General features: G+C 45.6%; 1 protein-coding gene across 1 annotated transcript; it reads left to right on the forward strand.

Moving 5' to 3' along the window:
• Positions 1-899: 899 nt before the first annotated feature.
• LOC132248559 (uncharacterized) lies at positions 900-26,801 on the forward strand. The gene is made up of 8 exons (XM_059721844.1): positions 900-1,101; positions 1,543-1,673; positions 2,924-3,099; positions 4,632-4,786; positions 6,170-6,376; positions 7,636-7,730; positions 21,908-22,032; positions 24,067-26,801. Exons 1-8 carry the CDS (start codon positions 1,033-1,035, stop codon positions 24,303-24,305), a joined length of 1,197 nt encoding a protein of 398 aa, XP_059577827.1. The 5' UTR covers positions 900-1,032; the 3' UTR covers positions 24,306-26,801.
• Positions 26,802-27,896: the final 1,095 nt, after the last annotated feature.

A 27,896-nucleotide genomic window follows, 5' to 3' on the forward strand; every position in this document is an offset into this window, starting at 1 on the left:
ATGTGCTCAGCGAGAGCAGGGTCTGACAGTAAGGAGTGGGGAAAGGGCTGCAGGAGGGAGAACTTGGGGGAGGGGCAGAGGGCAAGGGGGCTCCTGACCTCCCCAGATTTATTTTCCCTGCTGAAGCAGTAGGAGGGGGACAAATTCAAAGCAAACCCCCAATAATTAGATTATATACCTGGAAAATTATAACATTTATAAGTTATCCATATATAGAGTCTAATTATTGGGGGGGGCAGGGTAATCTTATATTCAGGGTCATTTTGTATTCAAGTAAATACACTATTTACTTTCTTCCCAAAGAGTTCAGGATCAACTCCTAACCAGAGATCTAGAAGGACATGGAAAGACCAATGCTATGTACCAAGGGAGTAACCTATTTCAAAGGCCTACCAAAAATGGAGCTGCTGATCAATCTCATTTTCTGATGCTCTCCTGACAAGCCTGACAAAAGAGCCTGAATGTTATGTTGAATATTATACAGAGGTGTTATTAAGACTCAACTGCACCAAACACGATTTTAACTGTGATCTGAGATGACTGCCCAGATTTTCCACGAGTTCTCGTTTGGTCCCTATGTCAGCTTTTTCTATGCAGACTGCCAGCTGTTAAGAATGATTATGATTTACAGAGAAGCCCATCATGTTAGACTGCATATAGCAACATGCTGAGCCACAACTTTTGAAAAATTAAATTGTACTTCATAATCCACCAAAAAGAACAGAAGAAAAATTAATATTTAGAAACTTACTAACAAAATATCTGAAGTGAAATCTGGATTCTTATTAACCAAACAGAATCAGGATTTCAGCTCTGGGAACTATCTGCTATGTGTTTTTGCTTGAAAAGACTGAAATGTCAGTAAGGTGATGGTGATTGGTGTTCTTTTGGTTTTGAAGGTATGTTGTATGCAGAAATCTGAGTCCTGGAGCCATTACAGTGTGGAACATAGTGAAATCAAAGTGCAAAGGCAATGCAGTAAGAGTGGAGAGAGGGCTGGTGGAGAACACAGACATTGTGCTGGTTAGAGATATGAAACTCTTTGTCCTGACAGACAAGGGGATGGCTCCCTTTACAGACCCTCCACTATCCATTTTTCAGGTACTAAACACAGCTTTATTCAAATTTTGTGAGCATGTGCATGTGCATTCACATGTGTTTTAAGTTACTTACTAACTCAGTGGTGCCCAACCTTTTAGCCCCACAGGCCAGATGGGTAGTGCCAAGCCCATCCACAGGCCAGATCTGGTGTGCAGGGCAGGGATGCTCAGGGTCCAATCCCACCACATGGCAGTAGCTTGACCCAGGCCTGATTCAGCTATGCAGGGCTTGAAAGTCTGTCTGCAGGGGAAGAGTAGACAAATTTCCCAATCCGTGGGGAGTCCTGTAGGTCAGATGCTCTGGCTCTGTGGGCTGGCTTTGCCTCATGGACCAGGGGCTGAACACCCCCTGCACTGAACTTGAAGCTAGCAAGTAAGAAATGCTTACTGATATTATTCATTATACAAAGCAAACAGCTTGGTTTCCTTTATGATTCTCCAGACCCTTCTTATTTATGACCTTCTGAAAAAGAAATATGTAAAGAAACAGACAGGCCTTTACATCATTCCTTGCCAAAATCACGAGTACAAGATTCTTGAGGGAGAACTGTTACTTGGCCTCTCTGAGAACAGGTAAGAGGTTATTTTGGTTCCTAGAAAGGTGGTACAAAAAGCTTCACATGTCTCAGCTAACCCAGATTATGTATTCATGATATGTTCAGTTAACTAAATGCAAGTAGAAGGCTTGTTGGTACCGTAATTCAGCCAACTCTTCCTTTTTGTAAGTGATAATGATTAAATATTTTCATTAGTGTGTAGCCCCAATGCATTTTCTCCTAAAAGCTATCAAATGCTTAAGAGTTGTAGAAGTAAATATGATAGACCAATTTCTGTCCTTAATTAAATCCATGATATCTCATTGCCATCAGTGAGATAGCTTGGGTTTATCTGGCAGCAGTATTTGGCCTCTTATTTGGCTGTCTTTTTCCACTGATTTTAAAAACTTTTTTTTTAAATGGGAAACATCCTGCTCTTAGAAACTTAAGGCTAACTGTGTTATGGTTAACTACTCCCTCACCTTACTGGCTTGAGAGAAGCAACAAAGATTGGAGGTTTATGTTCCCTTAAACTAAATCTCTCATTTGCACAACAAAACTTGCTAAAATGGCTTCCTAGAAGAAAAAGAGCTAATGTTGAGCCTTACCAGAAAAATAGGTGTAGTGGAACAAAACCAGCACATCAATCAAAATAGAGGTTGTGGGATCTATAGAGAGATTCAGGGTGATCTCCAGGACCTCCTGGTAACACAAGCAGAAAACATGACATCCCTAATTTGATATTACTTTAAAATGCCACCTGTTTGTTTAGGATATGTGCCTCTAAATAAAGCTAAAGACTGAATGTGAAATGGGCAGAGAGGTATAACTTCAACTTCTATGTGCTCACCTGGCTGGGCAAGGTGTCTCTAGACCAGTGGTTCTCAACCTTTTTAGATCCAAGGCACCCCTTGATAAGTTCAAGACACCCCTGAAAAAATGTCAGCTTTTAGCTTTCACTCATCTTTTGACTACAGAGAAATAATAGAGCAATTCTTCTGTTGTAGAGAACTCAAAAAGACCACAACAGGTCAGAATGTTTTTAATACTATGGATTCCCCTTTGAAATCACTTGAGTTAATCTTGTGAATCGTGTTTGTGCATGTGACAGTGCTAACATTGCATGGCAAACTGTGGCACCCTTGAAAGGCTCTCAAGACATCCTAGTTGAGAATCACTACTCTAAACTTTGTGTGGCTTGAGAGGATGGTTTGGAAAAGCTCTGTTGTTACTAATCCCAACGCAGTATGGTTCATGTGAGGTCAGAGTATATTCCTATCTGTTCAGAGACCATATGATCATTTGGAACTTGGAAAGTGGATTTATAAAGGAGCGGATAAGGCCAGAGTATAAAGACAAACCTCCCTTGCAAACCATTCTGCCTGGCCAGCTTGTGTCAAAGGACACTGTGGACCTATACAAGGATATGCTGCTCAAAAGGGAAAGAGGAAGGGGAGCCACAGGTAAGCAATGCCTCATTTTCACTTAATTAAGGCTCTAGTGCCACAAATGAAATGGTGTTGTCCAGAGGAGTGGAGTCATATGTTTGAGAATGAAATGTAGGTGATTGAAATGAAATAAAGACACAATGCCACATAATCTTCAGGTGACAATGTCATGTTTTTGCTCATACCTGTAAGGCTAAATTGCCTATCTCGTGCCTTGGAAGAGAAAACTGGAGAGGAAGCAAAAAGCCTCCAGAACTTTTTGTGCAAAAGTGACTTCCTCCAAGAACCAGCACTTATTGCCCCAAGGGAGGTGTGAAGCCACAGCTATGGCTATTTTATAGTAGACAGTCACAAAGAGATTCATGTTGCACCATGCTCCACAGTGGTCCAGCAATATTGGTTGTCCTCAATAACTCCTGATACAACACCAGTCAAAACTCCTCTTAGCATGGAGTGGGGCTCAGCCCTGCCCTCGGTGTCACTTAAGGGTACCATTTGCCCCTTACGTTATTTGAATGTAATTTGTGTCATGTGGTTTAATACTGGAGCAAGTCTCAGACTTCAGCTAGGTATGACAAATACATTTTGTTACATAGCTATAGATATGATTCACAAGAATTTCTCACCAATACTATAATAGTTTGTGTATGTATGATATGCCCAAATGAAAGGTCTTGTTAAGCTTAGCATCAGTAAATAGGAACTGCTGCTTGTTATTGATTGTGATAATGAGTTTGAAACTTGAGGACCTATTCAGACAAAATTAATTTGTCTGGATCGTCATGCATGGAAACCTGTGTGGACTCTCTTAATGTCCCTGAAATAGCTACATGTGCTGCAGACTTTCTATGAGAAACCCAAGATAGAGAACTCATGGGCTCTCTATCAGGAAGCCAGAGGTGTTATCTAAAGGACTTTTATGCATCTCAGGATGATGAGCCTTGAGAATTTTTCCTTGTCAGAGTGTCTCTATTAGCTCCTCTGGGAAGCCCTAGAGTTGATATTGATTAATCTAAACAAGGTGGACTCTCCACACAGGCACTCTCTGGCTCCTAATGGGGCTCTTAGGTCATTTACATATCTTGGTTTTATTTCTGTTTACAGAATACAGTGTTGTTTTCTTGGCTAATTATTTGTCATGCTACTGGGGAATATGTTTTAAAATGCCTACATATCTCCAACTTGCTCTCTCAATCAAATGATCTTTTATCATGAGAACAGAAGTAGCACCATAACATCCTCAGCTTTGCTGTTTTAACTTCTGAGTAAATGCAGGATAATTTTGAATTCACCACAGCTAATGTACGGTAGTTACTTATGACCAAAGGAGTAACATCCATTTGAAATACAGCAGAGATGAAGGAGAATGGGCCAGAATAACCTTAAGGCTTTTGTCCATAGTGAGTCCCTATTAGCTGCTTCCCCACGTGGACCTTTGTTCAGTGATGTGGTCAGCAGATAGATTCAGACTGCTGCCTAACAATCTTTCTTATGAAGATTTTTCTACAGTAGCCCTAGCCCTGTTCTTCATATCAACTTTGTTTTAGTACTTCAGGCCCCCCAGGGAAGGCATGTTAAAAGTAAGAAAGGAAAGAAAAGGAGGTCAGACAAAAATTTGAGAGAGGACCCTGGAAAGCTACAGCAGCTTGCAAATGAGAAATATAATGCTATTGATGAGTACCTGCTCAGTGGAGATGAAAAGGTGAGGACTGGAACAATGACATTAGTATACATGCAATGACATGTACATATGTAATGATAATACTTTGCATTTTTATGTGGTACCTTTCATCTGAAACTCTCGAAGTGTTTTAATTTAAGGGTGAGCTAATTAAGCCTGTTTGGTAATTACACTTCAGGCCTAAACATGCTGAAACTTTTTTGCGTTTCTGCAAGTAGCCTTATTTACTTTAGTAGCTCTTACATCTGTAAAAGCAGTTGTAGGATTGAAATTCAGAACTGTAAAGTCCTTGAGCTGAAACTGAACCTTTAATGCATCTAGTACTGCAGACACTAGAATGCAGATAATGTATTTTGCTATCATGCTAATTAATACAAATAGTATTACTTGATGTAGCAAAAGGTATTTCATCATTTGATATGATAAAGTTGTTTAGCAACACAATAGAAAATTAACAAACATAAGTATTGTTCTTAAACCTCAGGATTTTATTCTGGTTACTAATATATGCATTTGGTAAGGCCCAGGAGAATTTCACAACCATTTGAACTTACTATCTTTGTCTCCCTTTATTTTTTCTTGGACTCCCCTTTTACCTTGTTGTTGTTCTATTGGTTCCGTCATGATCAGCTCCACAGGAATAGCCTGACATAAACAAGTGTGTTTCAGAAAAGAGCCCAATAATGTTAATAACTAAGCAAAATATCCATTTTGCATAAGGTTGTGGGATGTCCCTTGGTTTTTAGCATTTAAATACAGTGATAATTATTTTTTTTTTAAGCGGCAGCTATATTCTTCAGAGCAAGGTTTTTAATTGTAAGCAGGGTATATTACAATTGTAGCTAAACGTAGAGAATTATAGTTAAAATTCTTTTTTTTAAGTCTGTAAAAGTATCCAGGATATTAATTAGTAAGCCCTGCTGTTTTGCTGCTGTGCTGTTAGTGGTTTATAATGAACAGGATCACACTGGTTTACTGTTCCCAGGCCTGCCTAATGTGCCATTGTGAAAGGATTTGGTTTGATTTCTCAGTCATTTCATGATTGAGGCAATAGAGAAACTGATTAGCATCCTTTTTAGAGAAGCTGGTCACTACAATAAGTCTATATGTGGAACTCTATGGGAAACTCAGTTGCAGAAAACTACTGAGAGTCATTTAAACAATGTTATAGAGTTCTTTTCTTTTCTTTTCTTTTAACCACTACTACTACCACCCACTCAAAAGGGGGAAAATATGCTAAGAATATTTCTAAAGAAACAACATTTCTCCAAAAGTATCTGTGTCATAGTCTGTTTTGGTTAAAACCAAGTAAAGTTTAAAACAGAAACAAAGATTGTAACAAGTCTGAATATAGATAGGTATTTAAACATGTGACTGAAATATCAGAGATGTTTCTTCTCCCAGGTAATAGTGTGTTCGTATTATGCACACCACCTTTCTGTGTTCAGTTTGAAAACCCTGTCCCACCTCCATACACTTGAAAGTAGGACATCTATGCTCTTCTTACACAATGCTGCTTTGACCTATGCTGGCAACTACCTGGTGCTTTCCAACTACAGTGATGAGGAGAAAATCAGCTATATCACATTGTGGGATTTACAAACTGGAAAGGTAACATGGTTTTTGGCAGCTTTCAATAGTTTATTCTATAAAAGACTGTAAAAGCAACACTCTACATTGTCAAAGTAGAACTTCTGTGTTTAAGTAAAATCAAGATGAGGGTTTTTTCCCCAAATCAGAATGGGGTGGGCGTGGGCGTGGGCGTGGGCGTGTCAGGGGGAGCTCCATCTTGGATTTAAGTACTGGCCAAGGCCAGAATGGTTCATTTGACAGAGAAAGGGGCATGCAGCCCCTGGAGGGAACAGTGGGGATGGGAGAACTTGCAGCTTGCCTTTCCACTCCTTGCCCCTGTGCCTATGCCTGCCACCTACCCCCTGCTCTTCCCCACTGCCTGCTCCTTTTCTGCTTACCTTCTGCTCTGGCTCTGGTCCCTCCAGCCCCAACCTGGCCTGGCAGAGCTGATGCTACTTCTGATTGGGCAGGGCTAGGGCTGAGACTGGGACTGGGACACTGTGGCTGACTGCCCCAGAACTGAAGCAGAGCTGCAGAAAGAGTAAGGGTGAAGGGGTAGGCAGGGAGTTGGGGGCAAGCACAGGGGAGTTGGACAGACACAGGGGCATGCAGGGACAAGGGGTGGGGAAAGCAGGCTTTGGAGGCAAGAAGTGTGGGGGCAAGGGGCAGGTGATGGGAGGCAGGCGAGCAAGAAGCAGGGGTCTGGCCTCTTGCCATCCACCTCTGCTTTTCCTACCGCAGCAGTGAGGGGTACAAATTTAAGACGACCTTCCATTAAGCAGATTCTGTACATGGAAAATTATAACTGTTATAGAATCTAATAACTGGGGGGGTTACCTTGAATTTTGGTAAACATGGTATTTGTGAATGTTTGAGTCATGTGACTCTTCAATGATCTCAGAGCAAGGATTAGTTTCTGAGATCACCCAAACTATTGCTAAACATGAACAGATTCCACTTTGCCAGCTTCTTTATGAGCAATTTGCAAACAAGAAAAGATTAAACTTTTTCAATGAAACATAAATAAATTGTTTTCTGAGAATGTTAGAACAGTTCAAATCTGATATATAGTATTTTGATATATTCTGAAAACCTGCTTAAAATTCTCTCAGATTTACACTGAAGTAACATGATTGTAGTAAACCATGTAAAATGAAATATTCCTTATTGGACAACTTTTTTCATATTGTATTCTTGTAAGTACTCATTAGAAACATATGACTTACAACTACAGTAAAACAAGTAGCAATATTTAAGAAACAGCTACTAAAAATAATTTCTTCCCCCTTCATTTTTAGGTTAAAAAGCAATTAAAAAATGAGCCAAATGTGTGCTGTGTGGCCATTACAGACGATGCCAGTCGGATTGTTTTTGGTGTCATGGTGGAAAACAGGTAAAAGATGCTCCTGAACATATCATAGCTTCTTTATACCTGCAGTACAATTATAGGCCTAGTTTTCTCCTACACCATGATGTTCAGGAGAAAGGGACTGAAAAGCAGGGCTGTCTATTTCCCAGTCTACCTGGACTGATGCTAGTCAAAGAATCCAGCAGAATACAAATGGGGAGTAAGTAGATTTTAGGCCTGGCTCTTGCATATCTGGAATAACTGCTTTAAATTGTATTTGCAAAATTCTGCTAATAGGGCCAACTTCTTCCTACTCCTTTCCCACACCACTTAAACCAAATAAGTAAGAACTAAAATATCTTCTATGGTAAGAAATTATGGTGAACATATGGCAGATACTAGAATATATTTTCAAGATGAAAAAGAGAATTTCTGGAAATTCTGTTCAGATTTTCAGATCATCAGAATAAGCCAGTGTTCTAAACAGGAGATTAGCAAGAGGTTTGCCACTTGTCAAGAATGAGTTGGGTGTTTTGTTGGGAATCATGTATAACATCATTAAAGGGTCATATTTTAAGCTGAAAAATATTTCAGTTCTTGAGGCAGATGTTTTCATCACATCTGTGCTTTCTTTACAATGTGTCTAAAATGAATATCTACCAACCTAAAAGCTTTACAGATATCCCCAGGTAGAGTAGATAGTAATCATTCTGCTTTAGAAAAACCTGAAAGTCTTCGGCGACCAATTCAGCACCATGAAACTAAGGGTACAGACAGAAGTTACAGTTGTCACATGATCAGCTCCCCAAAAGTGCTCTACAGCTGTACCGTGATACATGTACATGGCTGCAGAGCGTTTTAAAAGTGGCTGACGGCGTGACAACTTAACCCTCAAGTGAGGCATTAGATGAAGATGCTCTAAATTTGGAGTACCATAGGGAACTTCTGTTCCCTAGGGTCAATTTGTTATGTAATCAGGGCTGGGCTGCCTCAGCCCAGCCATGCTCTGCCCCCAGTGCTGTCTGCAAGAAGGGAGAGGGGAGGGGGAGTGATCTGTGGGCTGAAGTTTGCCCAGTCTGAGCTTGGGGGTGTGGATTAGAGCCTCCACACCTTGTATGCCCCCAGCCTGCCTCCTCCAGCTCAGGCCAGGTAAACCCCAGCCAGCAGCTCGCTCCTCCTCCTTTTTTCCCCACTCCCTACCTGCAGACAGCACTGGAGCAGGGGGGGGCAGCATCACTAGGGGAGACAGGCTGCAGGCAGGTCCCATCAGCTCCAAAGTGGAACTCGATCCCCCCCAACCCAACAGGTTACCATCCATTGGGGGGGGGGTGGAGGCACAGGGGGCACTAACTCATGGCACTTTATGTAAAGCACCATGAGTTAGAGTGCGGGCCTGCATGTCTGTCATTGCCCTAAAGTACTTTTACTGTCTAGACACAGTGTGCATGTCTACACATGCAATTAATGGAACTGAATAACCTGTTGAGCAATGTGCATCTAGGACAACAGCAAATTGAGCTGGGAAGGAGCAGTTTAGGCAAGGGCCTCTCCTACCCTACTCTGCCCCCTGCAGCAGCCAGGGGGAGCTCCAGGCTCCAGCATGGGGGTCTGCCCTGGGTTTCAACTGGTGGCAGCAGTGTGGCTTAGGGTCTGGGGGCAGCCCTAGGCTGGCAGGGAGCACAGGGAGTCAGGACTAGGCAGCAGGTGGCTGCATTGGGCAACAGAGGAGCTGGTTGGGCCACAATGCTCCTTCAGCTGCCAAGCCAAGTGGCTAGGCAGCAGGCAGGAGTGTGGCCCCCTGCTGGCTAGGCTGACTGGGTGCAATTTATGCCCACATCAGTGTCTACACACGTGTTGCTGCATAGTAAATAACTCTGCAGTAGGATAGTACTTGTATTTGAGTACAACCTTGCTGCAGAGTTTATTCATTTTTTGCAGCCTAATAGCATGGCACATGCATATGTGAGATGTTTCCTGCACAGCTAATTAGACAACTGTGCAGCAAATGTCTTCTGTAGACGCCCTGGGAAGTTGAAACTTGTACCTCTAAGCAGTAGTTAGGACTATGGCATTAAGGGAAGTTTAGTTCTACAGAAGGAAGATAATGCCTTCACCACCACCTAGCATAGATTCGGAGGACAGATCTAATTTCCGTCAGCTCTGAAAATCCAATGGGCAAATGATTCTGCAGGGATTGCTGTATCAGACCATTGCTCAACTGCTTGCAGCGATCTCTTCCCACATATCTCTTCCGCCATATTACCATACGGCAGTAATACTCGAACACTCGTGGTGCACGGGCCAGGTCCCGGAGGACTGGAAAAGGGCCAACGTGGTCCCCATTTTCAAGAAGGGGAGGAAGGAGGATCCGGGCAACTATAGGCCAGTCAGTCTCACCTCCATCCTAGGCAAAGTCTTTGAAAAAATTATCAAGGCTCACATTTGCGAGAGCCCGGTAGGACAAATTATGCTGAGGGGGAACCAGCACGGGTTCATAGCAGGTAGATCATGCCTGACTAATCTAGTCTCTTTTTATGACCAGGTTACAAAACGCCTGGATGCAGGAGTAGGGGTTGATGTCGTATACTTAGACTTCAGGAAGGCCTTCGATACGGTATCCCACACCATAGTGGTAAACAAGTTAAGAGGCTGTGACTTGGATGACTACACAGTCCGGTGGGTGGCGAATTGGTTAGAGGGTCGCACCCAGAGAGTTGTAGTGGAGGGGTCGGTATCGACCTGGAAGGGTGTGGGCAGTAGGGTCCCACAGGGCTCGGTCCTTGGACCGATACTCTTCAATATCTTCATCAGCGACTTGGATGAGGGAGTGAAGTGTACTCTGTCCAAGTTTGCGAATGACACAAAACTGTGGGGAGAAGTGGACACGCCAGGGGGCAGGGAACAACTACAAGCAGACCTGGACAGGTTGGACATATGGGCGGAAAACAACAGAATGCAATTCAACAAGGAGAAATGCAAAGTGCTGCACCTAGGGAAGAAAAATTTCCAGCATACCTACTGCCTAGGGAATGACCTGCTTGGTGGAACGGAAGCAGAAAGGGATCTTGGAGTCCTAGTGGACTCCAAGATGAACATGAGTCATCAGTGTGACGAAGTCATCAGGAAAGCTAATGGCACTTTATCGTGCATCAGCAGATACATGACGAACAGATCCAAGGAGGTGATACTTCCCCTCTATCGGGTGCTGGTCAGACCACAGTTGGAATACTGTGTGCAGTTTTGGGCGCCACACTTCAAGAGGGTTGTGGATAACCTGGAGAGGGTCCAGAGAAGGGCCACTCGTATGGTTAAGGGCTTGCAGGCCAAGCCCTATGAGGAGAGACTGGGGCACCTGGACCTCTTCAGCCTCCGCAAGAGAAGGTTGAGAGGCGACCTTGTGGCTCCCTATAAGTTCATCACGGGGGCACAGAAGGGAATGGGTGAGGATTTATTCACCAAGGCCCCCCCGGGGGTTACAAGAAATAATGGCCACAAGCTAGCAGAGAGCAGATTTAGACTGGACATTAGGAAGAACTTCTTCACAGTTCGAGTGGCCAAGGTCTGGAATGGGCTCCCAAGGGAGGTGGTGCTCTCCCCTACCCTGGGGGTCTTCAAGAGGAGGTTAGATAGACATCTAGCTGGGGGTCATCTGAACCCAGCATTCTTTCCTGCCTATGCAGGGGGTCGGACTCGATGATCTATTGAGATCCCTTCCGACCCTAGCATCTATGAATCTATGAATTTATGGCCGTTATCCCCCCATCCCTTCTAGTGTATGTAGATTTTCCTTTCAAAAATATTTTTGATCTATACAGGTTGCCTATACTTTTAAAAAAATATATAGAAAGGTAACCAATAATTATGAAAATGTAAAGAATGGCATTAAAAGAACTAGTGATCGATGGGAAGCTGGGTGACAGCGACCACGAGCTGATCACCTTCACCATCCGCCAAAAAGCTGGCAAGTCAGTCAGCAACACGCAAGTCCTTGACTTGAGGAAAGCCGACTTTGACAAGCTCAGGAGGCTTGTCAGTGAGGCCCTAAGGGACTGTGACCACAGGGAGAGGGGAGTTCAAGAAGAGTGGTTGCTCCTCAAGGGAGCGATCCTCAATGCACAAACTAAGTCTATTCCATCTCGGAGGAAAGGCAGCAAGAGGGCACAGCAGCCCCCCTGGCTCTCCAGGGACCTAGCAGACCTCCTGAGGCTAAAAAGAAAGGCCTACAAAGGATGGAGGATGGGAGTCACCTCCAAGGAGGATTATTCTGCACTGGTCCGGTCCTGTAGGGAGCTGACCAGGAAAGCCAAGGCTGCAACTGAACTCCAGCTAGCTTTGAGCATCAAGGACAATAAAAAGTCCTTTTTCAGATATGTGGGGAGCCGGAGGAAAAGCAGGGGCAACGTTGGACCCCTGCTGAACCAGATGGGGCAACTGACAACTGACACCCAGGAAAAAGCCAACCTATTAAATAGGTACTTTGTGTCAGTCTTTCATCAGCCCCATGGGACGCCCATGCCCACTACAGGGCTGGGAAGTCCGGGTGAGGGTGATCCCCTGCCCTCCATTAATGCTGACTTCGTGAAGGAACACCTTGAGAGGCTGGATACCTTCAAGTCAGCCGGCCCTGACAATCTTCACCCCAGGGTAGTCAAGGAGCTGGCGAGCATCATAGCCCAGCCTCTAGCGTGGATCTTTGAAAACTCTTGGCGCTCTGGTGTAGTGCCCGAAGACTGGAAGAAGGCCAATGTGGTGCCTATCTTCAAGAAAGGGAGGAAAGTAGATCCGGCTAACTATAGGCCCATCAGCCTGACATCTATCCCAGGGAAGATCTTAGAAAAGTTTATTAAGGAGGCCATCCTTAATGGACTGGCCGACGCCAACATCTTAAGGGATAGCCAGCACGGGTTTGTTGTGGGTAGGTCTCGCTTGACCAATCTCATTTCCTTCTACGACCAGGTGACCTATCACCTGGACAAGGGAGATTGAAGTCATATGTCTTGACTTCAAAAAAGCCTTCCATCTGGTGTCCCATGATCGTCTCTTGGAGAAACTGGCCAATTGTCACCTTGGGTCCTCCACGATCCACTGGCTGGAAAATTGGCTCCGGGGTCAGACCCAGAGGGTAGTAATTGATGGAAGTCACTCATCATGGTGTCCTGTGACCAGTGGGGTCCCTCAGGGCTCTGTCCTTGGACCCATACTGTTCAACATCTTCATTAATGATGTGGACACTGGAGTCAGAAGCGGACTGGCCAAGTTCGCAGATGACACCAAACTTTGGGGCAAAGCATCCACACCAGAAGACAGGCGGATGATCCAGGCTGACCTGGACAGGGTCAGCAAGTGGGCGGACGAGAATCTGATGGTGTTCAACGCCAATAAATGCAAGGTTCTCCACCTTGAGAAGAAAAACCCACAGCATCCTTATAGGCTCGGCAGTGCTATGTTGGCTAGCACTATGGAAGAAAGAGACTTGGGGGTCATCATTGACCACAAGATGAACATGAGCCTGCAGTGCGATGCTGCGGCTAGTAAAGCGACCGAAACGCTGGCTTGCATCCATAGATGCTTCTCAAGCAAATCCCGGGACGTCATTCTCCCCCTGTACTCGGCTTTAGTGAGGGCGCAGCTGGAGTACTGCGTCCAGTTTTGGGCTCCACAATTCAAGAAGGATGTGGAGAAGCTTGAGAGAGTCGAGAGAAGAGCCACGCGCATGATTAGAGGTCAGGGAAGCAGACCCTACGATGACAGGCTGAGAGCCCTGGGGCTCTTTAGCCTGCAAAAGCGCAGGCTCAGGGGTGATCTGCTGGCCACCTAAAAGTTTATCAGGGGTGACCACCAGTATCTGGGGGAACGATTGTTCACCAGAGTGCCCCAAGGGATGACAAGGTCGAATGGTCACAAACTACTACAAGATCGTTTCAGGCTGGACATAAGGAAGAATTTCTTTACTGTCCAAGCCCCCAAGGTCTGGAGCAGCCTGCCACCGGAGGTTGTTCAAGCGCCTTCATTGAACACCTTTAAGATGAAACTGGATGCTTACCTTGCTGGGATCCTATGACCCCAGCTGACTTCCTGCCCTTTGGGCGGGGGGCTGGACTCGATGATCTTCCGAGGTCCCTTCCAGCCCTAATGTCTAAGAAATCTATGAAACTCCTCAGTCTACAGAATTCATGCTTCTTTCCCAACCTCCTCATTCTTTTCTAGATACAGCTCACTATATAGGCCACACAGTGTACATAGGCCAAATTCTGGCCCCTCTACTGGAAGTATCCATCCCTAGTAGCATAACTACTGGGGAGAACAGGGCACCAGCCTCAGGCACTAACTTAACAGGGGGACAAAAATAGCCACTGCTGCCCAGGGCACACAAGTGCTTAGATGTGTCTCTGCCCCGCTCCCTGTTGAATAAAGGTATTATTGTTGGGTCAGGTATCCCTGTTGCTCTTAACTATTACAGGCTCAGCACAAAGAGAAAGGCAATCTCTAAGAGATAAAGGACCTAAAGTATGAAAGATTTACCAGCCATGTCCAATGAATTGCACCTGGAAGTTATGTAGATATTAGAGGAGTTTCTATTTAACACAAAATCACCGATTAGACAGCTACATTTTATACAGCTTGAACTTTGAGTGGTTTTCTACAGCCCTGCTGAAAGTGACAAGGGCATAGATGAAATTCATGAGGGTCACATCTGGCTCCCAGAGGAATCACAGTTATACCACATTTAATTGCTTGAATATCAAATATCCAGTTCACAAGAAACTACATATTTCAAAACTTCTCAAAAATTGTGTTTGGAAACACTAGCACGTGGCTACAAACCCAGTTCCCTTTTAAATGAGCAAATAGCATTTACATAGCAACAGCTAACTGCATAAGTGACAGGTAGGGTTATTTACTCAAATTCTAGATCCCCTACCCTGTTCCCCAATTTGTCTTGTCCTTCTGAGCACGCTCTGTTGTGATCCTGTCCTGCAGATATTCATGACTACAGACGCAGAACACAATGAGGGAGCAAACCCCTTTTAATGATTCTTCAGGCTGGGCTATAATGGAGTAAAAGGCAGTGAACAGCTACATGTGCCATTTATTTGTTGAGTAGACAGTGAAATATATCACCAGGAGAAACAGCAGTACAACAATCTTATTGGATCTGTTCCTTACTGGGTGTTACTCAAGTCAAGTCGGCATAACTCTGGTTTCTCTTCAGATCACAAATCTGCTCATCTAGTCAACCTGATGTGCTACTTCACAGTTCACCTCACTGCTAAAATCATCTTTTATACGATTGCAAAATATTGTGAAAAAAAACAAGTGTTTCAACAGTAGTGGATCTAGGATTTTGAAAAAGGGAGGGGGTGCAGATGGTAGGCAGTGGAAACCACACTGGATATGCACTACACAATCTTATTGGTATTAACACCATGCCAAGGAATCATAGTGGTCTAGTCACACCCCACACCCCCACTACACAATCTCTGGATCCGCCCATGTTTCAGTTGCTTCCCATAAACTGCTTGAGACATGGCCAGTAGATCTTGTCTACGATGCATAGACCCTCATTCCCTGGAAGAAGGTTATAGCTGTGTCAGAGTCCAAGGGCCTGGGCCTGTGGGCCCTTCCTCACTTGTGGTTCCATTGAAGACTCAAGCATTGCTAAAAATACAGACATCTTCCAGTAAGATAGGATGCCACATTAATACGGGTTTGTAGGACTTGCAATATGGCTAAAATGAGTAATAGCTCCCAACTTAAAAGATTCAGATGTAGTTGTGCCTGTTTTTGTCTGCATTCATTTAGGCACTAAGACTTGAGAGACAAAGACAACCTCACCTACCTATTTGTAGAGTGCCTAGGGGTCCAATTAAACAAACATAATCGGGGATCCTGGCTTTTCCCAATAAAAAATTAAAAAAATAAAATTGCAAATTCTCCAATAAGAAATCCAAAATCCGTTATTAAAATTAAAGGCCCCCCACAGCTTCCCTGGCTCTGCTGGTGCCCCTCACTCCCCCCGACAACAGCCCCCCAGATGCAGGCACAGACACAGACCCAGACCCACACCCCACCAGGTAAGTGTGTGTGGGGGGAAGGGGTGGGGGAGATCAAGAAGGGAGGGATGTCTCTGTGCCTACTGCCAGGATCAGGGCCAGGGGGGCAAGGACAGCGGTGTCCCTCTGTGGCTGCATACGACCGGGCTGCACACGGTGGCCACCACCGCACCACTGCCACACCCTGCGCTGCCATCCCACAGCCAGCTGCACGGATCCACGGGCAAGCTCCATGGCCATGGTTCTGCAGGCAAGCGGCGCAGCAGCAGCAGCAGCACGGGGTGGTGGCAGCTGCATATTACCTGGCTGGCCAGCTGGGGGGGAGGGGCTCTCACACAGTGGCTGCTACTGCACCGCCACCATGGCTGGCGCACCCTGCATCACTTGCCTATGGAGCCATGCCCATGGAGCCATGCAGACAGCTGCAGGAAGGCAGCATGGGGCCTGACAGCAGCCATTGTGTGTGAACCCCCCCATCTACAGGCATGGATGCACAGGCAAGTAGTATGGCAGTGGCTGCCATGTGCAAGCCCCCCCTCACCCGCCAACTGGGCAGCATGCGACTGCCACCACCACCCTACTTGCCTATAGAACTATGGCCAGAGGTGGCAGCTGTCACATGCAAGCCCCCCCCCCGCTGGCCAGCCAGGTGGCACGCGCGCGCTGCTGCCGTGCCCGCGAAGCTGCGCAGCTGACCATGGGAAGGCAGTGCAGGGCGCAGCAGCAACTTCCATGTGTGAACCTCCCCCTCCAGGCAAGGGTGGGGGTTTCCCACCCCTTTTGCAACCAGCTCTTGCAGGCTTGAACTCAGTCAGCCTGCAGAGCTCTTTGCAAAAAGGGGAAAGCCACAGGTTTCTCTGCTAAAAGGGAAAACTTGTGTTTTTTCAGATAAAAATGGGAAATCTGTCATTTTCTCCATTTTTCTGTGGGAAATGGAAAACCTGGATTTCTGCTTATAATAGCTTTTCCACTAATCTTAAGAATTGGCTATATGGAGGGGATATCAATGGGAAAGTGGTGCTCAGTCTGGGCCCTGTGGGCCAGATAAATGATGCAGGGCCAGTTTGCAGGCTCCAATCAGGCCCCATGCCACCCCCACAAGCTGGGATGGGCCCCATGCTGCCTTCACCCAAGCAGAGCCTAGTCCTGGCTGGGTAAAGGTGGTCCCCCATTAGGATGACCACCTTTTCCAAATTGGAAGACAGGACATATGCCCGCTGCCCGCCTCCCGCCCCCCTTGCTGACAGCATGAGTGTCCTTCCCCTGGAAGCCCTGTGCCAGCCATGCACCACCTGGCAGCAGCAGGCAGCAAAACTCCACACCACTGGGGTCAGGGTCAGGAAGCCCCAAGACTGCAGCAGGCAACCCACATCCACCCTGCACACAGTTCTGGGGGGGAGGCACATGCCCCCCATTCTGCCCCATCGGGGGCGCATGGCATGCAGCAGTGGGGAGCCACCCCCCCTCCACATGCCCTGTGCCCCCTCATGAGCCACCTGTAGCAGTCCGACTCCCTGCCCTGGCCACCCCATGCACTGCCCTGGCATGGCAACATCCCCAGCCCCTTCCCCAATGCCTCCCTCACTGTGGGGACCTTGATCTGCCTCCCCATGCCTCCTCTGACCCCCCCCAATAAACTTACCTGCAAGGAAGTCCTCTCCAGGCCACCCAGCTCTTTCCCAGTCATGTGCATGTGTGTGGGTGCGCACATGCATGCAGCGCCCCATGTCCCACTCCCAGCAGCCTCTTGCAGGCTGGATTGTTGCCCACCTGCAAGGGGAAACCCGGATCCCTGAACAATGCTGCAAATTTGGGACAAATGCTATTCTGGAGTCATAGCCTGGGACTAGAACTTGATGTTCCCATTTCAGTACTGTTCTGCCCAATTAAGGATGGGTGGTCACCCTAGCCCCCATGGGACCCAGCCCCATGAGGCCAGGCAGAGGCAGCGGAGGGTTATAAAACCTGATCCTGGCCAGGTGGATGCAGTGTGGGATTCTGCGCCTCCCCTGCCCAAAAAGGATTGGACTCCAGGGACCCTACAGTGCCCCTGCTAGTTGGGATTGGATTCTGGGGACCCCACCCTCATTGTATCTTTGAAATCTACCTGCATACTCACTACTGTGCCACTTCAAATTATTCCAGGTAGCACAGGGGACATATCAGTAAAAGCAAGGTAGATTTGGTTATTAGTGATTTTTTGCTAAAAACTAAGACTTGGGTGCAGAGGTGCACCGATACATCAGTCCATACTATATTGGCACCGATAAAAGGAACATTGGTATTATTGACAATTGGCCATTTTTGGCTGATGTGACCGATTATGTCACTGATAAGTGTCACATGCACTTGCATAGCCGCACCATGCATGTAGCCAGCAGTGCAGCCCAGCAGCTTGGAGAGCAGCATCTAGCAGCTAAGTCTGTGCAGGGAGAGGGGCATGGGGAGGGAAAGGGTGGTGGGGGGGGCAGATTAAGGGCCCTGCGGTGAAGGAGGGATTATGGCTGGGGCTGGAGCTGGGGCAGGTGCTGCACAGCTGGGACAGGATGGGGTGCAGGACAGAGCTGTGTCTTGTCTGGAGGGTGCAGGGGGCAGTTCCTGCCACTGTGCACATCCCTTGGGGAGGCACAGGGAGCATGCATGCCCCAAATCTGTACACGGAGTGAGGGCAGGCTGCCACTATGTGCTCAGGGCTGAAGGCTGCATCGGCATCTTCCCAGTGGGGGAGCTGGGCCCAGGCTGTGCTTGGAGTGGGCGGGGGCAGACAGCAGTAGGAGAGGGGGCCTACAGCAAATTTTGAAGTGGCTATAGCTCCCCACCCATAGCTCCACCTCCACCTTCCAGTGCCAGTGCCATTGCCACCCACCCTGTCCCACCTGGCCTGACCACAGCCTGCCCTGGGGGTTCACACAGCAGCAGAAGTCATCCTCACTCCCTGCCCCCCCCCCGACAAGTTGCGGCTCCATCCTACAGCTCACCCCATCTGTACAGCACCTGCCCCAGCCCCACTCCCTCCCTCACCACGGGGAGCCTCAATCTGCCCCCTCCCACAGCCCTTCCTGCCCCCCCACACTCCTTCCCCCAACAGACTTACCAGCCAGATGCTGCTTTCCAAGCTGCCAGGCTGAATATTGACAATCAGATCAGTATTGGCCAATATGGCTGGTTAATAATTGGCCATATGTATCAACCCAGAAATACCTTTATTGGTGCACCCCTACTGCTTCCCCTCAAATGGCACTGCTGCCACCAAGGTGTGGTAGTCAGGACACTCCAGGATTTCTCTACAGAGAAATTACCATATTTACTCGTATCCAAAACAAGGGTTGCGTGCATGTTTAAACCTTTGTGTCAAATTTGAGTACAGAAGAGAGTGAAGGCAACTGCTGCAGTTCCAAATCCAGCCCCACCCCAGGCACAGGCTCAGAGTTGGACTTGCAGCTGCTGCCACCCCCTGCCATTCTTACCCCCACTGCAGACACTTGACTCCTACACTGCTTGCTCCGCTACTGACTCCCATGCTGCAGTGGTGGGTGGAACAAATTTAAGATTACTCTCCAATAATTACACATGGAAAAATAAACATATACATCTTCCATGTATAGAATCCATGTACTGGGGGTTATCTTGAATTTAGATAAATACAGTAACACTTAATGTCACTTTTCACACATTCTGTACTATCATGTTATCATCTAAGAGTTTGCAAAAGTCTGAACACATACATTGAGACAGAAGAGGGTTTACTAAGAAAAATATTTAAAATGCGTTGATTTTATGAGAAAGTGGCTTGTCTGTGAATACTCTGCTATCTAAAGGACAGAAGCAGCATTGTTAGGTGAATCATAGTGGGTACAGAGACATGACAACACAGAGATTCACTTTTAGTTTAAGTGGTCAGGGCCTGTGTACTTGGAATAGAGTGGTTAGTTTTGTACCAGAGTTCAGAATGACTGGTACTCTGCAGCATGATAATCAGAAGTCACTATGTATTATGAAGAATGGCCCTGAAGCATCCTTACGTTCACCACATTAATGCGTAAGGGTGCTAAGCAGAACACCCTCAAAACAATCCTTAAATATTATTAATGAATCAAGTTTTACAGAATTAACAGCATCTAGATTGAGCTACCACTTCTGTCTCTAACAAGTGGAATTGAGGAAACAAATTGCACTAAATACTAAGGGACAGATTAAACATACTGGGTGCATCTACATGTGCTCTTTAATGTGAAGTTGACTATTTTACTGCACATTGAAGTGTCACGTAAAAAATGTAACATTACACTAATGCGCAGTAAGAGTCTACTGCGCAGTAAGCATCAGTAAAAAAAGCATGCAAATGCACCCCTGCGCATTAGCACAGCCTAATGTGCATCAATTTAGTACCTCACAGAGGTACTAAACTGAATGAACACTAGAAAAGGCACATTAATGCATGTGTAGATGTGTCCACTAAGTAACATAATGGAGTTGGGCATATAGAGTGCAATAGAATTACACTTTTCTCAAGTTTGAGAACAACTATTATTACGAGCATGAACGACGCACACCCCCAGTGGCTGGGAGGGCATGGTGGCAGTGGTAGCAGGAGCGTGGCAGCAGCAAGCAGGAGAGCTCCTGCAGATGCCACTGGCACTGTTGGTAGCAAGGGGGGTAGTGGTGGCAAGCACCATTGCCAGCAACATTGGTGGCATCCAGCGGGGATTGCCGACCACCCGCAGATGCCGCTGGTGGTGTCGGCGGCAGGGTGGTGAGTGGCGGCCACCTGTAGGCATCACTGCCGCCAGTGTCAACAGTGACACCTTTTTGTACAAAGTGCACCGCCACACTCAGGGGGTGCACCCCCTACACGTTGTCGGGACCCAGGGCAGCAGCTCTCCCTGACTCCCACCCGGGCAGATAAGGGTCTGGGGCCTTAGAAGGCCGTTAGGCGGGTATTTGTGATGCTTGGAGTGGAATTAATTAGGCGGACGCTTATCGGTTGTAAAGCAAGATTATTTATTTATGCCGTCAAGGTGGTGAATAGCAGAGGTCAGAGATATTTGGTTAGTTATAGCTTAAGGTTTGTAGGTCATAGGTCGGTCTGTATAAGAGTTTTTTGGTTGGGCAGATAAACGGAGAAAAAAAAAAAAATCAGGCCGGTAGGTCGTTGACTTATGTTTGATAAGGTCGAGACGGGGGAGACTGACAAGCGATCAATTTGTCAGTTATTTTTACGCATACGTTTAGAGGTTTTTTTAGGTGTGTGTGTGGAGGTCTCCCGTTTTTCACGGAAGTGAAGACGAGTTTTATTTGTGTAATAGCCAATTGTTTTTTGTCATGTCATAAATTTAATTAGAATCGCCAATTATCTAGCGGTCTTTGCTAGGGTGTTATCTCACAGGGTTATTTTTTGGTTTTTTTGACCAGTTATAATGATTTATGTATAGCACAGAAGGCTAAGTTTTATTTTTAGTTAGTGTCGTAGTTATAAATCTCTTTTTGACATGCACAGCAAAAAAAAAAAGCAGTTACTATCATTATTGTTAACCCTTAGTTAACCTAGTGCAGAAAAAAAAACTGCTTTGAATGGTTTTACTTGTTTGTGACATGGGCACTACTTAATTTGGTTGTGATACACGTCACCCCTGATTAAGAGTTGAGTAGGTCTTCCTCCTTAGTGCTTCATCCAAATTAGTCCTAAAATAAAGAGGCTTAGAAAAGTAAATTCAACAGTTTTGCAGGGACTTGAGTAAATTGGTATAGGAGTGTACTTGAGCATCTAATAGGTGGAATTGAATTTAGCTCCATGTCTCTGCTCCAGCATGTCCTCAATAGATTATGAGTCACTCTTATGCATTTTTTAAAGTATTATTTACTATTTATAGCTTTTTACTGATCACAAAGACTTTTCTACAGATAAAAATCCTAAATTGTTTGAAATGCAACTAAATCAACATTTTAGTTTTTCAAATTTTCAGAGATGCCCCACAAGCCATTAGTAGGAGGATTAATTTGTATCCATAGCTGAACTGTGCTGATAGCTAACTCTGGTAAGTCACTGACTCTACCAGGAGCTAGAAGTATTGGCCATACCTTATTATCGTTAATAGTAAGGTGCTACTTACCTTTAAGTGTCTTGTTTTTATAGAAGTGACTGAGCATGTTTTTGACGACTCCTCCTAGGATTAAAGTTTGGGATCCATTTGAACATGGGCACAAGGCTATTTCAGGTTATGAAAGCCTTCATCTCACTGTGAACAGCAAACTGCAAGTGTTGGAAGGAGGTGCAAAAGCAGTCCTGCTTGCAGGTATGTGAAACTTGCATTAGTCTCCTGTTACACTCTGCCCAAAACTACCCTCCCCATCCTTCCCCAAAAAACTACAATTGGGATTGAGTGATAAATATGAAAACCAGATACACACTCTACCTACTTTTAACTGCACTCTTTGTATTAATTGGAGGTAATAAAGCTGAGAACTTGTACAGCAAAAGGGGAGTGCAGCAATTTAAAGATGCAATTATTGTCCTTGAGCTGCAGCTTTGGTACAAATGAAATACTAATTTTAAAATGAACTTGACATGAATTCCATGCAATGCCATAGCTTACTCCTGGCAGTTTCATTGGTAATTTTTATATGGTAAAATAATTTTTTTTAAGCAGTAATGGGCAACACTTTCTCTCATGTATATGTCAATGTAATCTAAATTTGCTTCACCTACAGGCCGCTCTATAAGGGTTCACTTTTATACAATGGAGGACATACAATTCAAGAGAAAAAACAGAAAATTATGCTAGTGTCTCGCGTTAGCTGCCTCACCACAAAAAAGAAAGCAAACTCCAAGACCCTGTTTTTATCATCTACATTCAGGCAGAAAGAAAAGGCATGTCAAAAATCAGAAAAGGGAATATAACAAGAAGGGCAAGGAAACTAACAGCACCAGAATATCCACATATTAAACAAGGAGTTAGAGATCTGGGTATTCTTTGCTTAGTGCTGGTCTAATTTATTCTACACTTAAGAAAGAAAGAAAGAAAGAAAGAAAGAAAGAAAGAAAGAAAGAAAGAAAGAAAGAAAGAAAGAAAGAAAGAAAGAAAGAAAGAAAGAAAGAAAGAAAGAAAGAAAGAAAGAAAGAAAGAAAGAAAGAAAGAAAGAAAGAAAGAAAGAAAGGTGTTCTCTGTTCATCTCCATCTGATTGATCATTAAAGAGAAGACAGCCAGACCCTGAATGTAGCATACGGTTTCAATTGCCCATTTAAAAATCTTATGCTACAAGGGGCAAGAAATGAGATGGGCTCTTATCAAGCACTCAGCCTTCTGTGATGCAATATGAGACTAGAGAAAGTTGGGCTGGGCTCTCCTCCTCCGAAAAACAGCTGCATTCTGTTGCCAGCTAGTCTGATAGCTCAAGTAGTGCCAGTCTGTGCTGCAGGGTCAGGCTTAAATACACAAGGAGGTTAACTTACCTTATCTAAATGATGTTCTTCCAATAAAATTAAAGGGGTAATTACTTAGAATCCAGATTTCATTTGAAAAACTCGGCCCAAATATCATTTAGTGGGTCTGTTTTATTTTGACTTCTAGTTGCTCTTTGAAGTTGTCCTGTCCTCTTGCTGTAAATAGCCTTGGGCCTTTCTTTGGGAAGGACAATATATAAATTGCATAAATAACTAAATATACCATTAAAAGGCCTTTTAATTCTCTTGCAGTTTCAATTTATCCAATAAATGTTAATCCCTTATTTCAGGGGATATAATGTTGAAGAGAAGAAATACAAGTAATTTAAATTTATTCTTTTAGGGTCTGTCTTATTTGGGAAGTAAGTAAGTAATGCTGATGCATTAGGAATAAAACAGAATAAATATTTTATCCATTTGCAGCAATGTATACTTCAGAAAAGCCCCAAGCCCCCTCCCCCCCCCAAAAAAACCAAAACCAACCAACAAACCTTTATAACACTATTTAAAAATTAAATTACCATTCTTTTGAAGGGAGAGATGGGATATGGAAATAATTTTGTCAAACCAGAAGTTTTGGGGAGGTTCTATTCCAGTAGTGTACTTTGACAAAAAAGCTCAAAGACTTTTTATATTTTAATCTGAAAATAGGATGCTTTGATCACTGCATTTAATGAAAATGCAACCCCTTACAAAGCCAACCTGGTTTCTGGTCAGAGCTAGTGGAATTGTTTTAATAGAATGGTTCTAGAGAAAACTTCAGTCTTTCAAGAGTCCAGTCACAATAATAAAAGCTGCTGGTCATGAAAGGAACAGTATTTTCCGTCTTTTTCCAAAAAACAAATGCTGCTTTCAGAGTAATTATGTTATTTATTTAATTTTTAGGTGAGGTAAGCCTATGGGACTTGCACAGTTGCACAGTAATGTCAGTCTTTACACCTGACAGCAAAATCTCCTGCCTAACAGTAGCATTGGACAGAAAAACTATTCTTCTGGGGGTGAGCGACAGCCCTGCTCTTATCACTTTGAAGACATCCAGCTCTAAAGCACCTGTAAGTTCTACTGAAAGAGACTTATTTGGAGAAGAATCTACTAGCAGTGAAGAAGAACCTGAACAAAACTAGAAGTTCAAACAAAAAACAGAGGCATGCACTTTTAAGGACTGGATCTACAACAGGGACTTAAGTTTGAGTGTTGCAGGATTTAGGTTCCCTAAATGATAAGTGGGGAGCTGCTAGGAAATGCTGAGAAAAGAATGAACCTGAAGTCCTACATTTCACAAGGACTTAAACTCACCCCTGCAGTTTAGAGCTTGGCATTCATCTCCAACTGGAATTCACAACTGAACCTTCTCCTGGAGTGAGATACCCCATCCAGGAAGTGCCTCATGCACAGGAGTTAGTCTAGTAGTTAACCAGATAGATTAGTGGTGCTCAGGCTTCCAGAATCAAGGCTGAATGAGTAGCACACTGTCAGTCCACAGGCCAAATCTAGTGTGGCTGGTCCACAGGGGTGATGCGGCATGGGGCCATATCATCCAACTCATAGGGCTCCTCCTGGATCTGGGAACTTGTTGGAGGAGTGATGCCCACAGCTTCTATAGCCACTGTTCCCCTACTGCCAAATTTCCAGATCCATGGGGAGCCCTGTAGGCCAGAGATTGAGCACTACTGGGTTAGTTCATTCAGCCAGAATATGGCAGACCTGGATTATATTGCCTGCCTGAACCCCACCCCCCCCCAAAACCCACATCTCATGTCTTGGAAGGCAGCCAAAAGCACCAGGCTAGACTATCCTGAGCTGGGATTCTCAGTCATGTTTAATGCTACTGTATTTACTCAAATCTAAGATGACACCCAATAATTAGATACTATGCAAGGAAAATTTATCATAGAATCATAGAGAAGTAGGGCTGGAAGGGACCTCCAAAGGTCCCTAGATCCTGAAGCAGGGTCATCCCTATCCCAACCATCCCATACAAACCATAATCTAAATTGTATATAACACTGTCATCAACCCTGACAACACAGACCTAATACCCTAGCCTGCCATAGATAAAAGCAGAACCACAGTAGCCAATGTCCTGCTTCTATGAAATGTTGTCAATATATGCTCAAGAGATCCCAGATAGAGGGCCACACCCGCTGCTACAGAGGAAGGCAAAAACCCCACAGTCCATACCAATCTGACCATGATGTAAAATTCCTTCCTGACCCCAGATATGGTGATCAGTCTGCTTTTGAGCAGAGGGGCAAGACCCTCTAGCCAGGAATCTCTAGCTTTGGTCCCAACAGGAGCACAGGCAAACCCCACTCGAAGTTCCCAGCCTTGGTTGTAACCAACACCCAATGCCTCTGAAATGGGCTTAAAAACACCCTGACCTATGTAACAGAAAGGGGCAGTGGAGGGAACTAGCAAAGCCCAGAAGCTTGGGAAATACTCACCCATATCATGGGAAATAACCACCCATAGTAGAACATAGGCATAGCCATGCCTAAATCATCCCCAACCAGTGGCTGTCCAACCTCTTCTTGAACACCTCATGATGGAGAGTCCACAGCTTCCTTAGGCAGTCTGTTCCACTGCCTCATTATTCTAATAGTGAATACGTTTTCTGGATACCCAATCTAAGCTTATTTTGCTGCAACTTCAAGCCATTCATCCACATCCTCTTCTCTGCAGCAAGAGAGAGACAGTGCTTTTCCTCTTCTTTATGGCAGCCCTTCATGTACTTGAAGACTGCTATCATGACCCCTCTTAAGCAACTTTTCCACAAGCTGAACAGGCCTAGCTCCTTCAGTCTCTCCTCTCATCCTTAAGAGTTCTTCATGCATAGATTCTAAATATCAGAGGGTTATCTTTAATTCATCCCTCCCAATGCTGCAGGTGGGGAGGCAGGTGGTGTGGGGAGGTCAAGCAACTTGCGCTGTACTTGTGCCTGCCCCCTGCTGCCTGCCTGCCAATCCTACCCAGCCTCTGCTCTGCCCTGTCATGGCTACCATTCTAGCCTGGGGCACTGAGCACAGCCCCAGGCCAGCCCCACTAGCAGCCATGCAGGCTGTGCTGCTGCTGCTATGGAGCCAAGCTGGGGCTATGCTCAGTAGGGCTGTGCGAAATTTCAACAACCGTTTCATTTTGACACTGTTTCGACTCATTTTGAGGTTGAAACAGAAAAATCGAAACAAAGGCCGTCGAAATAGCCTCAAAACAAAATGAGGCTTGTCGAAACATTTCAAAAGTCGAAATGTTTTGACCATAGCGCTAGGGATGGGAAGTCAGTTCAGCTGGGCTGCCTCACCACCCCCCCTTCCCCGGCATGATCTAGTCCCCAGCTGGGGTTGGGAACTCAGCCCAGCTGGGTTGAGTTCCTTTTTCCAGTTCCATGGTCCGGCGAAACAGTCAAAACAGCCTCGCTGTTTCGACAAAGCAAAACAATGAGGTTGTTTTGACTCAAAATTATATTCGATACAAAACACTGTTCTATCCAGACCTCGAAACTGAAGAAGGAGCGGAACAATGCCGTTTCACAAAGCCCTAATGCTCAGTGCCACAAGCTGCAGCATGCACAGAACCTGCCAGCACAGAGCAATAGGGCAGGGAAAGGGGGGAGGGGCAGGTAGGGGAGCAGAGACTGCGTGGAGGGAGGGAAAGATGGGGGAGAAGAAGCTACAGGAAGAAAATGGCAGGGTGCCAGGGTGGCAGAGGGCAGGGTGGGGGGCAAGCAGCATCCTCAGGTAGGGGATGAAGCCCAAGCCACAAAAGCTGCTTGTCCCTCCCACTGCTCTCATACTCTAAGACAAGGGACTTCCCCCCATTTTAAATGAGGGGGGAGCCTCATCATGGCAGACCTTACGAGGAGAGACTACAGGACCTTAACCTGTTCAGCCTTCACAAGAGAAGGCTGAGAGGGGACCTGGTGGCCATCTATAAACTTACTAGGGGGGACCAGTAGGGAATGGGAGAGACCTTGTTCCCCCGAGTGCCTCCCGGAGTAACAAGGAATAATGGCCGTAAGTTGTTAGAGAGTAGGTTCAGACTAGACATTAGAAGGCATTTCACAGTCAGGGCAGCTAGGATCTGGAACCAACTTCCAAAGGAAGTAGTGCTGGCTCCTACCTTGGAGGTCTTTAAGAGGAGGCTTGACAATTACCTAGCTGGGGTCATTTGAGCCCAGTTCTCTCTCCTGCCCAGAGCAGGGGATCAGACTAGAAGATCTGCAAGGTCCCTTCTGACCCTACATATATGAATCTTAGAATTGAGTAAATATGGTGTTCCTCTTTATATGCAGTGACTGAGATTTAGTGGGTGTTTACACAAGACACTTTACTGTGCAGCAGACTAATCTACTGTGCAAGTAACTGTGCTCAAACTACTGTGTAGTAAATTAGTCTACTATGCAGTTAGCTAGTACCTGTAAAAACAGGTACTAAACTAACTGCACAGTAGATACTGCACAGTAGGGCAGTAGATAACCAGAAGCAAATTTGCTCCTGGTCAGCCACACCAGCAGGGAACTCGTTCCTAGCATTGCTCAGTTCCCAGCTCCCCCCAGGAGCTGGGAGCTGATCAGCGCAGGGACTGGGTCCCTCTCTGCCCCGCTACCTCCTCCTCCCAGTGCTCTAGGGCTGGGAGCCCACAGGACCAGGGAGCTGAGCGGTGCCGGGACAGGGGAGCTCTTCCTTCCCTGCTCTGCCAGGGGCTGGATGGGAGTTGTC

This window comes from Alligator mississippiensis, chromosome 2, assembly GCF_030867095.1.
Source record: "Alligator mississippiensis isolate rAllMis1 chromosome 2, rAllMis1, whole genome shotgun sequence".
NCBI classification, from domain to species: domain Eukaryota; kingdom Metazoa; phylum Chordata; order Crocodylia; family Alligatoridae; genus Alligator; species Alligator mississippiensis.